Genomic DNA, 13,449 nt, shown 5'->3' with positions numbered 1-13,449 from the left:
AAATGTAACAATTCTTGTTTGAAAGGTATGCTTGTGCTATCAATATTTAAAATAAAGATAATAAAAATTCCACTTGATTTGATTTTGTTAGCTAATCTAATGGTGTTCCAAACACTTTCAGAAAAAAACTGTGCAAAAATGTTACCTTCAGGGGTAGTGTTGCATTACCACCATGCATTGACTGGTAAAATCTGGGGCACTTCCTGCTGCATCATTTCCTGTTTTCTTTCACACAGATGAAGATTGCTATCACGGAGAACGAGATACAGGAGATGACCAAGCAGAGGATGGAGAAAGTGGAGGTGATCAAACAATCACTAGTTGATATCAAAGTGAGTAACACAGTAGCTTCACTTGTTTTCTTCATCCCACAACATCAAAAAATCCCCAAAGTCTTGGAGAAAAGTGAACAGCTACGGGTTTAATGTCAACTGATATTATAACAAGTACTGGACCTTGATGAAAACCTTGCTTAGACATCTTCCATCATCCTTGCTTCTGCTTCCCCCTGTGCTCCAGATGCTGTCAGAGCATGAGGTGCAGTGCAGCATGCAGCTGTTTGGAGCTTTGATAAGCTCCCTCGAGCGCAGTCAGGCAGGGCTGCTGGAAGTGACTGAGATAAACCGTCACTCAGCAGAGCACCAGGCTGAGCTCATGATCAGAGAGCTGGAGCAGGAGATCACAGAACTGAGGAGGAGAAGCACAGCGCTTGCTAAACTGGCCCAGACTGAAAATTACATCACCGGACTGAAGGTCTGTAATGTCAAGAAAACATACTCATACCTTTGGCATCAGATTACATCGGAGTAATAGACTCTCCAGTTCTTCCATCTTTTCAGTTTCTTCTCTTCTACTGTTACAAATTTGTATTTTTTTTTTAATATACATTTAAGAATATATAGATTTTAATATAGAATGTATAATATACCGAATCCTTTCTTTATCTATTTGCCAGTGGAGTTAAAAATGCTATTAGGTATTTTACAATGGGAGCAGTCAATGAACAACTGGCAAATTATGACTATAGAGCGAAAATAAGCATGACTTGACAAACAAGTTCAAAAATTGCTCCTGGTCTTCTCCAACAGGGCTACTCTGAGGTCAGCACTCCCAAGACAATGAAAGACTGGACGGGTATCTCGCTGACCTGTGACCTTGGAACTAAAACAATTTATACCTCTGTCTGTCAGCTACTGGAACAGTTTAAGGAGGAGCTTCAGAAAGTACCACCTGCCTTCTGTGAGTGACACTTGTCAAACACTACACTACAGTGCCATCAAGTGGCAGATGGAGAACTTACTTCATGCGCTTTGCCTCTTTCGGTTGACATAGTTTCGCATGTGAACTTTAAGTTTCAACATAGCAGAAATCACAGGTGTAACAAGCCAAGCAGGAACGCACATCTGACATAACAAAAAAGACCGAATGAGAGAGCATGTGTGTGTGATGACTACTACCATATTTCAATAGTAACCAACCAACATTCCTCACTAATACACTCTAGAATGTTGATCTGTGAGAAGAGTTTTTCCAAACTATCTTTTCAGACTGCAAATCAATTCTGGTCAACAGCTGTGACGCACACTAAAGTCATGTCACACAAATGCTGTGGCAGTAATGCATGCTGGTCACAACTCCACCTGGCTGTGGAAAAAAACTAAAACATAGCTTTAGTAAAAGTCACTGCCAGTCATTGTTATGGCTTAGAAGTGAATGAAGCAAAGCAGGCTCTGAGCAAGATGAGAAGAAGAGAAATGGGGGAAGGGATGGGGTGATTGTCAGAGACATGGTCGTAGGCCGTCTATCAGGTTGAGCTTGAATGTACTGACTCTTGCCCTCCTGCCAGCTCTACTTGCATGGCAGCCAACGTCTCCATCTTTGAGATCAATGTTTGTAACAGTAAAGTTTCGGTATAAGGTGCACGGGACATCCGTCTTGTGGCTGAACTGATTTATTACTGCTTATAGAATGCAAGCCCTGCAGATATGAGTCTTGTTCACTGGAAACGCTGAATGTATTTTCAACTATAGACCCCTAGAAGTTTGAAATTGTGATAATTTCTCAGATTAAGTTTTAGAGAGGGATGGATGGAGAGGCTGATTTGAAGAAGAGAAATGGGGGAAGGGATGGGGTGATTGTCAGAGACATGGTCGTAGGCCGTCTATCAGGTTGAGCTTGAATGTACTGACTCTTGCCCTCCTGCCAGCTCTACTTGCATGGCAGCCAACGTCTCCATCTTTGAGATCAATGTTTGTAACAGTAAAGTTTCGGTATAAGGTGCACGGGACATCCGTCTTGTGGCTGAACTGATTTATAACTGCTTATAGAATGCAAGCCCTGCAGATATGAGTCTTGTTCACTGGAAACGCTGAATGTATTTTCAACTATAGACCCCTAGAAGTTTGAAATTGTGATAATTTCTCAGATTAAGTTTTAGAGAGGGATGGATGGAGAGGCTGATTTAAAAAAAAAAAAACCTTAAGCCAAATGTTCTGCCGCAACCACTCCAACAGCCCAGACAGCATACCTGTCATTCTGCACACCTGCTCACTCCTTCTTTCACTCAAAGTCTTTCTCTTTCTCATTTGTGCTATCATCTCTTCATCTTTCCACCTGTTTGCTCTTTTTACCTCGACCAGTTTTCCATTTATATATTGTTCTCTTCTCCCATTATCTAGCTCATTTACATCTAACGCACATAACTGAGAAAAAATAAGCATGTTAGGAATTCATGCAAAATTTGGTTTTCATATCTTGGAGGCACTCTGCAGGCCGAAGAACAGCATGATCATTTTGGAAAGTATACAATATGTTTACTGCAACTTTAGCAGACATTTTGGCTTAAGCGAAACTACAAAACAGCAGATATGGTCTTCAGAAACTTGCATGCCAACATGAAACTGTTAGCACTGAGTATTTTCCTAATTGTTCAATTAGCATCATGAAGAACTGCTGTTTTGTGTACACTTGAGGTGTTTTTGTTAGCTCAACCGTCATTATCAGTTGCCTTTATAAATAAGGTGTGAAATGCTGGAGGGATTAGGTCTCAGAAGTTTCATTGTAACATTGTTAAAGTTTTATTTTCAGGGACTAAGAAAGAGTGTGCAGTTGCATTTGGCAGTTACAAGAAACCTATCATTATCACACCACTGGCTGATCCCGTGCTTAATGCTTAGTCTAATGAACAATAAGCAATATGAGTCTAAACACTAAACAACAAATAAATGACCTTCTGTCATTTGAGCTGTTTCGACCATATATAAATGCCCAATGCTCTTAAGGTGTTAGAGAAACCCCCAAGGAAGAAACTACAGTCTTTTGAGCTTTTTTACATGACATAATACACGCTAAAAAAAATGCTGGGTTGTTTCAACCCAGCTGTGAGTCAAATATGGACTAACCCAACTTTTGGGTTAAAAATTGAATGTAAAAATTTAACCCAATGGTTGGGTTAGTCCATATTTGACCCAAAGTTGGGTTGAAACAACCCAGCATTTTTTTAGAGTGTAGGCAACTTCAACTGTATAGCCTACAATCGGTGTGCATTTCGTTTTAGTTCGATCCTGCCTCGTAGACTACTACCTCTACATTCACTTCGGTGCCACCTTGAAGCGGAATTGTTCAGGGGAGGGGGTGCAGACAGAAAGAGAAAACCGGTTGGACAGGTAAGACGCAGAGGCCGGACTGGGTCGGGTCTGTTGTCACCGTTATATTCAGACGCATGCGCATTGTTACATGTTTCCTCATGAAATGTGTACCTGCGCTCTAATCAGCCGCTGAAATTCGTTTTGTAGTCCGTCGGTTGAGCATTTTGGACTATCTACCTGCCACAAACATCACCTCCCGCCTTGACAAAGTCACCTAGCTAGGACTGAGTGAATTTCCGAGCAAGACTTCGTGAGCTCGGTGTAGCGGAAGACGGCGGAAGGTGTAGCCTAAGCAGAAGCGGGCAGATGTAGTGGGAAACTCCACGGAAACCTGTACAGGTACACAACGTTTGGAGTGAAGAGGTGTGCGTATAGAGCGGAGAGCTCGGATAAGGCAATTGAAGACACCATCCAAGAAGGACTTTACGCTTAACTTGTATTGTGGAGCAGTTTTTCCAAAAGTAGGTCGGTGTCAAAAAGCCTGCCGTTTTAATTTTGAGAGATAGCGGGAAGGACCTCGGGAATAGACCATGCCACGAGCTTTTCTAGTGAAGAAAACGGCTAATTCACCCGGCAAGAGAAACTGGCGCAATCTACCGGATCATGAACGCGGTGACATTTATATTCCAGGTGAGAAGATACAATAGTAAACACTTTTAGCTCACAATCCGGATAACGGTACGGATGCATCGAATATGGCACATTCAGTAAAACAAGAGTTCATTCCCAGGAACAGGGTTAGGAACAGTCCTGCGTAATTTAATAGCTTATTTTGTTTTTGCAATTTTGTGAGTGTGTTTCGCGTAGCCTTTTTTATAGGCTACACTAAATTAAAAGGTGCATACAAAACTTAGGCCTACCTAAATTGGACCATTTCTTTGTGAGTGATTTAACTAAACATGATCTTATAAAAGGAGTTTGTGTTTAAGAGGGCCGTTATTGCGCTTTTGGTTGACCTTCAGACCCAACTGTCTTCCTTATAACGTGAAACTCATTGCAACACACGGTGCATGTAGTGGCCTATACACAAAACCCATATAGTCGTCTGAAATTCAAGCACTAGCCAGTGAAGTGTAGCCGATTTTTTTTTCTCGAGAGTAAGAGAAAATTTTCCCTTGAAAGTTGCATCTGGATTAGACAAAACACTGTAATAACTTTTTGATTGGGTGATATTTATTTATTCTTATTAAAAGAAAGTTACTGATAATTGCTACATTTGAACAGTTTTTGGAGGTAGGCTAAACATATTACTGCGGATCACCTAACGGAATAGACACAACCGTTCATTATGAGCCCCTTCTTCAATCTCTACAATTATCATCATATTACAGGCGTAATGAGATATTCTGAGATAGCCTCTCTCTCTCTCTCTCTCTCTCTATATATATATATATATCTCACAGATTAACAATTAACCCATTGTTGTGTGTAGCCTAGTAGAAATTTGACATTTTAAAAGAATGCGTTCAGATGTTTTTTGTATTCGTCAGCCTGCGTTTTTTTGTGAAAGTTTAATCCATTTGCATAACAGACCATTCATAAACTGAACCAATTTGAAACAGAGACATTTATAGCCTACCATTGATTCATGCAGGTATGTCAGAAGGTTGTTGTGCCTGTTCCGTTTGTTGCCATAACGTTTACTGACTTGTATAGGCTAAATAGCCTACTTTAAAGACGTATAGGCTACTAATCTGTGATTAATGGATTTATTCTGATATTTTCTCTACAGCAATCCTGACATGAAAAAAATCGAATTGATCTTTCTTTCTTTCTTTCTTTCTTTCTGATCAATGCAGCATCCGTTTTAACGCGTCGTGGTCCTTTAGTTTGTCGTCCGTGATATGGTTTTGGGTTAATGTTTACAGCGGTAAAGGAAATAACGGGCTTCGCCGCGCGGTCTCTCTTTTCCCGCTACACCTTTAGCAAACACACACACACACACACACACAGAGCGAGTACACCTTTCACCTCACTTTTCGATATCTGCTGAACAAACCCGGAGCACAGGCATTGTTATATATTTATCGACGTCGCCTATCCATTTTATGACCCTTGTTTTAACCCATTCATTAACTTTAGTTTCCTTCTTTTTAATTGTTTTATTCTACTTCGCCTACCATGTGACGCATAGAAATTGTCAGAGAAGGGTGAAATTGACTTTGAAACATAACAAGAAATGTATACATACAATAACTTGAAAAACGAAAATAATAGTAATCATTTGACAAATCTAGGCTACACTTGCTTGAATGACTGATAAACCAGTTTAGAATTTATTATAGTCGGTATAATAAGGTCAAATATGATACATTTTTTTGGTTTTCATATCTTTTCACCCCCCCAATAGTTATGACTAGGCCTAATGCATTTAATTAAAATGCCTTTTTACCTATCAAAAAATCCTAAAACATTTTCCAAAGTCGAATCTATTTGTGATATTTAAGATAAAATCTGTTTGGTTATGTTATATTTGTGGTGTGACTGTCTGTGAAGGGAGAGGTTGCCAAACACTAGGGCAAAGGCAAAAAGAAACAATCACTGCTATGTACTGTTTTTACTGGTAGATTGTGTTAAAAAATAAAATAATAAAAATAATATGTAGAATTTTTTATATATATATATATATATATATATATATAGCAGTCACATTTATAAATCATACAGACATTCAGGTCTCTTCAGCATCAAACTACTAATTACTAAACATGCTACTAAACATTTGGATTTCTTTATGACAGGAAACCAAGTAACTCTATTATATGGTTGTTATGAAATAGCCTATAGATTGTTGCATTTTACCATTAGCCACTGCACACATCATATATTTGCATTATAATTTTCAACCCAGTCGATTGTGCCACACCAGAATCAACAGATTCATCGTTCAGGCTACTAGTATTAGTGTTTTTGACCATCTGAAATCTATCTCCATGCAACCGATGTTTGTTTTTTTTCTCCCAGTGACCTAATAATCTCTTCAGTAGATGTGTAGGGTATGATCGAACAACCTCTTAGGAAAGAACATGATAGTTTACTGGCAAACATTTGCAGATTATCCATCTGATGTATTGTGTTGCGTGGAGGTTTGTATAAAGGGAGCTCGAGCCTGTGCCTCTAGCTCAGCTGGTCTGACTGGTAAAGCAGTAACAGGAGTGGTTTGACTTCAGCCCGGCACAATACACTCACACACTCATGCTCACCAGCCGACCCACCCACTCACACTCGCATTCTCACACACCTGGCCCAGAGGCACAACTGTCCCCCTTAGCCTCGAGAGCCACATACACACCCAGTTTCTGATTGTCTAGCAATCACATCCTTCATCTTCAGCTATGTAGGATGTAATCCACACTTGTTCACAAAGCCAAGATGTTATGCTGGAAAGATTTGTACATCTTGCGCTTGTCATCATTTGTCTTTAAACAATACTCGGGCCAAATAAGCAAAGCAAATATTGTGGTGACACAATGAATGATGCTTTCTGCTCTACCTCAGTTTGTACTTCTAAAATTTGACGCCAACGTGTCTTCTTTTTCCTTCAGTCTCCATGTCTCCCATTGCGCTTCGAGAGGAGACCGAAGCCAGTCCAGCAGAGGTGGCGCTGTGCCTGTCCACTCGCAAGGACCACAGCATGTACACGTACAACCAGATGTACACCAATGACCCCGGTGCAGTGGTTCCTGCCGCTGAGCTTCCATCATGCACTGCTCTGGGCCAGAGTACAGAGACTGAGCACATCCGAAGCACACACAACAATACATATGTGCGCACTAAAATAAAGGTGAGGCTTCTGGAAAATGTTTACTTTTTACTATGTTGATCTAAGGTCTAGTTACAGCGGCAATAAGCTCATATTCAGCTGCAGAGCCATGGTGCCACCGTTGAACATAATTGATTTGCGAATTGCTTGTGTGTGTGGGTTATACTCGTATCACTTTACTAGTTTGAGTGTTTACACTACCACTAATTTCTTTTTTATATTTCCCTCTTTGTTTGTTATCTCACTGCAGGTCACCACAGGTGAGCTTCCCAAAGAGGTTCCACCTATTGTTTCTAGTGTAACTACAAGTCCACCTGCTTCTATAGCGACATCTTGCTCCCCTCCTGCCGCTAAGTCGTCTTCAGTGCGGTTGAGTGGTGGTACTTATGTTTGCCAGGTGTGTCAAAAAGTTTTCCAGTTCCAGCGCATGCTAAACAGACACCTGAAATGTCACAGCGAGCAGAAGAGACACCTGTGCGACTTTTGCGGAAAGGGCTTTAACGACACCTTCGATCTCAAGAGGCACGTCCGCACACACACAGGTAAGAGCTTCATTTGTTCACGATGAAGCAGACGTAGCCACAAATAATTGGTCAAAAAAATTTAAAAATATATTTTTTATATACAGTGGGTACGGAAAGTATTCAGACCCCCTTAAATTTTTCACTCTTTGTTATATTGCAGTCATTTGCTAAAATCATTTAAGTTAATTTTTTTCCCTCATTAATGTACACACAGCACCCCATATTGACAGAAAAACACAGAATTGTTGACATTTTTGCAGATTTATTAACTTAAATGATTTTAGCAAATGGCTGCAATATAACAAAGAGTGAAAAATTTAAGGGGGTCTGAATACTTTCCGTACCCACTGTATATAGATAGTCTAAAAGTAAAAAATGCTTAGCATAATTCAGATTTTTAAAAGGTTTTAAAAAAAGAGAAACACAAAAAGACCAAAGCTGCATTTATTTGATCAAAATACAGTAAAAACAGTAATATTGTGAACTATTATTACCATTTAAAATAACTTTTCTATTTGAATATATATACAAATGCTATTTATTCCTATGGTGCAAAGCTGAATTTTCAGCAGCCATTACTCCAGTCTTCAGTGCCACATGATCCTTCAGAAATCATTCTAATGGGTGCTATTATAATTAAAAAACTATTAATAATAGACTATTATTATCATTATTGTAATTTTTTTGCTGCTTAACATTTATGTGGAAATCACGATACATATATTTTTAGGATTCTTTAATGGATAGAAATCTTTTGTAACTTTATAAATGTGTTTACGGTCACTTTTGATCAATTTAATGCGTCGTTGCTGAATAAAAGATTTTATTTTTAAGGGGGTCTGAATACTTTCCGTACCCACTGTATATAGATAGACTAAAAGTAAAAAATGCTTAGCATAATTCAGATTTTTAAAAGGTTTTAAAAAAAGAGAAACAAAAAAAGACCAAAGCTGCATTTATTTGATCAAAATACAGTAAAAACAGTAATATTGTGAACTATTATTACCATTTAAAATAACTTTTCTATTTGAATATATATACAAATGCTATTTATTCCTATGGTGCAAAGCTGAATTTTCAGCAGCCATTACTCCAGTCTTCAGTGCCACATGATCCTTCAGAAATCATTCTAATGGGTGCTATTATAATTAAAAAACTATTAATAATAGACTATTATTATCATTATTGTAATTTTTTTGCTGCTTAACATTTATGTGGAAATCACGATACATATATTTTTAGGATTCTTTAATGGATAGAAATCTTTTGTAACTTTATAAATGTGTTTACGGTCACTTTTGATCAATTTAATGCGTCGTTGCTGAATAAAAGATTTTATAAATTTTTTTTATTTTACTTCACTTAAAAAAATTAACACTTTCACTTTACTAACTTTTGAATGGTAGTGTATCACACGTTCAGCAAAAATGTAAGCGGGAAAACTGTTAATAATGAACAATTATTAACAATTAATAATAAACATTAATAATAATAAGAATTGTATTATTGCTAAAGATGTTGAAATCGTATTAATTAAAAAAAAGGTAATTTCCTTATCAATTTGAGCCATTACTCCAGTCTTCAGTGCCACATGATCCTTCAGAAATCATTCTAATGGGTGCTATTATAATTAAAAAACTATTAATAATAGTCTATTATTATCATTATTGTAATTTTTTTGCTGCTTAACATTTATGTGGAAATCACGATACATATATTTTTAGGATTCTTTAATGGATAGAAATCTTTTGTAACTTTATAAATGTGTTTACGGTCACTTTTGATCAATTTAATGCGTCGTTGCTGAATAAAAGATTTTATAAATTTTTTTTATTTTACTTCACTTAAAAAAATTAACACTTTCACTTTACTAACTTTTGAATGGTAGTGTATCACACGTTCAGCAAAAATGTAAGCGGGAAAACTGTTAATAATGAACAATTATTAACAATTAATAATAAACATTAATAATAATAAGAATTGTATTATTGCTAAAGATGTTGAAATCGTATTAATTAAAAAAAAAGGTAATTTCCTTATCAATTTGATTTTTTTATTATTATTAAAAGAAAAAAGTGCTGTTATACCAACATGAAAAATATCTTCAACTTTTGAAAAAAAAAAAAAAAGAATATTCTTATGTTGCACCTGTAGGTGTTCGTCCATACAAGTGTAATGTCTGCGAGAAGGCCTTCACTCAGCGCTGCTCTCTGGAGTCCCACATGAAGAAGATTCATGGTGTCATGCAGCAGTACGCTTACAAGGAGCGCCGCAACAAGCTGTACGTCTGTGAAGAGTGCGGCCATACAGCTTCTACCCAGGATGCATTGCTGCGCCACCTCCACACTGAACATCCAAACAGTGTCCTCCTGCGGGCCAAGGGGGCACGAAGACTGTCACCAATGGTGAACGCTACCATTGGTGACACCTCCCAACCTGGTTCCCCTCTCTCTCATAATAGCGATGATACTGTAGAATCAGGAGGGAGCTAGAGAGAGGGATGTTTCCTAAACAATAATTTATATATATATATATATAAAGGGATGTGATTAATGTGCATTCTGATGATTTCATGTTTCATTGTGTATACAGACAATAAGGGAAGAGGTCATTTAAAAAGGGAAAGTAAAGTCATGCAAAATGCTGTTTTAATGGCAGTACACTGAGAATCAGTTTACACTTTTGCTGCAGAATCGGGCTGTACTTTTCCCTGTGAAACACACAAAAGCAGACGATAACGTCTACAGCATAAGTATGCACTACTTCAGTTTACATAATAATATTATTATTAAAATAGATGAGATGAAACACAACTCAGGAGAAATACAGATGAACGTGACATTAAATCGTTCCATTTGTACTGTGTGGGACAATGATTTTATGTAGCAATGTTTCAACACTAAAATAATACTGTTGTGAACTCTGTGGCGACTGATAGTTACACATCAGCAGTCTCTGAATGTTTGAAAAAGGGATTTTGAAAGGAAATTAATTTTGTGTTGTTGATGTACTACTGTATGTAATATATGCCTGCATAAATTTATCATAAAAAGATTTATATTTATCCTGGTGTAGTTTTTATATTTTCTTGGGTATGTTTTTGCTAGATTTACTTTCACATGTAACAACTTTTAATACTTGTGTTTTTTGGGTTGCATTATTATTTTTTTGTACTTTTTTATATTCAAACGCATCATAAATGTAATATTTAATTTCTTGTCACTGTTAGATAAATTAAGTAGGCTCTGTGGCAATCTATAACAACACACCTCCACAATAAATGTGTTTTTGTTAATGGTTTAAAAAGAAGTGTGTTTCATTCTCTTGTATTATTTCAGGAATAAGCAACATACTATCAGAAACCCAACTACTTACTTAGAACTTAATTATTGATGTTTTAAAGTACTTTTTATGCATAATTGCATGCATGCAAACAGTTATTGATGGAGATTAGACCAATAAAGCATTTTAGAATCTAAATACTGAGCAAAGGGACTGAATACTTAGGACTATGTGATATTTCAGTTTTTCTTTTTTAATAAATCTGCAAAAATGTCAACAATTCTGTGTTTTTCTGTCAATATGGGGTGCTGTGTGTACATTAATGAGGAAAAAAAATTAACTTAAATGATTTTAGCAAATGGCTGCAATATAACAAAGAGTGAAAAATTTAAGGGGGTCTGAATACTTTCCGTACCCACTGTATATAGATAGACTAAAAGTAAAAAATGCTTAGCATAATTCAGATTTTTAAAAGGTTTTAAAAAAAGAGAAACAAAAAAAGACCAAAGCTGCATTTATTTGATCAAAATACAGTAAAAACAGTAATATTGTGAACTATTATTACCATTTAAAATAACTTTTCTATTTGAATATATATACAAATGCTATTTATTCCTATGGTGCAAAGCTGAATTTTCAGCAGCCATTACTCCAGTCTTCAGTGCCACATGATCCTTCAGAAATCATTCTAATGGGTGCTATTATAATTAAAAAACTATTAATAATAGACTATTATTATCATTATTGTAATTTTTTTGCTGCTTAACATTTATGTGGAAATCACGATACATATATTTTTAGGATTCTTTAATGGATAGAAATCTTTTGTAACTTTATAAATGTGTTTACGGTCACTTTTGATCAATTTAATGCGTCGTTGCTGAATAAAAGATTTTATTAATTTTTTTTATTTTACTTCACTTAAAAAAATTAACACTTTCACTTTACTAACTTTTGAATGGTAGTGTATCACACGTTCAGCAAAAATGTAAGCGGGAAAACTGTTAATAATGAACAATTATTAACAATTAATAATAAACATTAATAATAATAAGAATTGTATTATTGCTAAAGATGTTGAAATCGTATTAATTAAAAAAAAGGTAATTTCCTTATCAATTTGATTTTTTTATTATTATTAAAAGAAAAAAGTGCTGTTATACCAACATGAAAAATATCTTCAACTTTTGAAAAAAAAAAAAAAAGAATATTCTTATGTTGCACCTGTAGGTGTTCGTCCATACAAGTGTAATGTCTGCGAGAAGGCCTTCACTCAGCGCTGCTCTCTGGAGTCCCACATGAAGAAGATTCATGGTGTCACGCAGCAGTACGCTTACAAGGAGCGCCGCAACAAGCTGTACGTCTGTGAAGAGTGCGGCCATACAGCTTCTACCCAGGATGCATTGCTGCGCCACCTCCACACTGAACATCCAAACAGTGTCCTCCTGCGGGCCAAGGGGGCACGAAGACTGTCACCAATGGTGAACGCTACCATTGGTGACACCTCCCAACCTGGTTCCCCTCTCTCTCATAATAGCGATGATACTGTAGAATCAGGAGGGAGCTAGAGAGAGGGATGTTTCCTAAACAATAATTTATATATATATATATATAAAGGGATGTGATTAATGTGCATTCTGATGATTTCATGTTTCATTGTGTATACAGACAATAAGGGAAGAGGTCATTTAAAAAGGGAAAGTAAAGTCATGCAAAATGCTGTTTTAATGGCAGTACACTGAGAATCAGTTTACACTTTTGCTGCAGAATCGGGCTGTACTTTTCCCTGTGAAACACACAAAAGCAGACGATAACGTCTACAGCATAAGTATGCACTACTTCAGTTTACATAATAATATTATTATTAAAATAGATGAAACACAACTCAGGAGAAATACAGATGAACGTGACATTAAATAGTTCCATTTGTACTGTGTGGGACAATGATTTTATGTAGCAATGTTTCAACACTAAAATAATACTGTTGTGAACTCTGTGGCGACTGATAGTTACACATCAGCAGTCTCTGAATGTTTGAAAAAGGGATTTTGAAAGGAAATTAATTTTGTGTTGTTGATGTACTACTGTATGTAATATATGCCTGCATAAATTTATCATAAAAAGATTTATATTTATCCTGGTGTAGTTTTTATATTTTCTTGGGTATGTTTTTGCTAGATTTTATACATTTACTTTCACATGTAACAACTTTTAATACTTGTGTTTTTTGGGT

General features: G+C 36.5%; 2 protein-coding genes and 1 long non-coding RNA gene across 5 annotated transcripts in view; 2 read left to right on the top strand and 1 right to left on the bottom strand.

Annotated features, from left to right (window-relative positions):
* LOC107595314 (tripartite motif-containing protein 47-like) overlaps positions 1-1,255 on the top strand; it is a 5,270-nt gene extending 4,015 nt beyond the window's left edge. For both annotated transcript variants that reach the window (XM_016285683.1, XM_016285682.1), the window contains exons 3-5: positions 237-332; positions 520-753; positions 1,089-1,255. In XM_016285683.1, coding sequence (XP_016141169.1) covers positions 237-332; positions 520-753; positions 1,089-1,247 — 489 coding nt within the window. In that variant the 3' untranslated portion in view covers positions 1,248-1,255. The remainder of the gene's footprint in view (positions 1-236; positions 333-519; positions 754-1,088) is intronic.
* Positions 1-11,300, bottom strand: part of LOC107595318 (uncharacterized) — a 24,004-nt gene extending 12,704 nt beyond the window's left edge. The window contains exons 1-2 of the long non-coding RNA XR_001610254.1: positions 11,288-11,300; positions 6,368-6,377 (exon numbers count right to left, since the gene is read on the bottom strand). This is a non-coding gene — a long non-coding RNA (uncharacterized lncRNA). The remainder of the gene's footprint in view (positions 1-6,367; positions 6,378-11,287) is intronic.
* LOC107595316 (putative transcription factor Ovo-like 1) lies at positions 3,754-13,449 on the top strand. 2 transcript variants are annotated; one of them, XM_016285685.1, is made up of 4 exons: positions 3,754-4,277; positions 7,193-7,431; positions 7,661-7,952; positions 12,447-13,449. In XM_016285685.1, exons 1-4 carry the CDS (start codon positions 4,178-4,180, stop codon positions 12,782-12,784), a joined length of 969 nt encoding a protein of 322 aa, XP_016141171.1. In that variant the 5' UTR covers positions 3,754-4,177; the 3' UTR covers positions 12,785-13,449. The 2 variants fall into 2 exon arrangements, with proteins under 2 accessions (XP_016141171.1, XP_016141170.1); XM_016285684.1 differs by lacking the exon at positions 12,447-13,449 and adding an exon at positions 10,089-11,017.

Source organism: Sinocyclocheilus grahami, unplaced genomic scaffold, assembly GCF_001515645.1.
Source record: "Sinocyclocheilus grahami isolate Dianchi unplaced genomic scaffold, SAMN03320097.WGS_v1.1 scaffold200.1, whole genome shotgun sequence".
Lineage (NCBI taxonomy): Eukaryota > Metazoa > Chordata > Actinopteri > Cypriniformes > Cyprinidae > Sinocyclocheilus > Sinocyclocheilus grahami.
The sequence above is the reverse complement of the archived record's forward strand: the minus strand, read 5'-3'. Positions and strand labels throughout refer to the sequence as shown.

Excerpts from the sequence above, each read along its gene's own strand:
- LOC107595316 (XM_016285685.1), top strand. The coding sequence starts at position 4,178 with ATGCCACGAGCTTTTCTAGTGAAGAAAACGGCTAATTCACCCGGCAAG. Across the intron at positions 4,278-7,192 it reads CGGTGACATTTATATTCCAG|TCTCCATGTCTCCCATTGCG; the intron begins GTGAGAAGATAC and ends TTTTTCCTTCAG. Across the intron at positions 7,432-7,660 it reads ATGTGCGCACTAAAATAAAG|GTCACCACAGGTGAGCTTCC; the intron begins GTGAGGCTTCTG and ends ATCTCACTGCAG.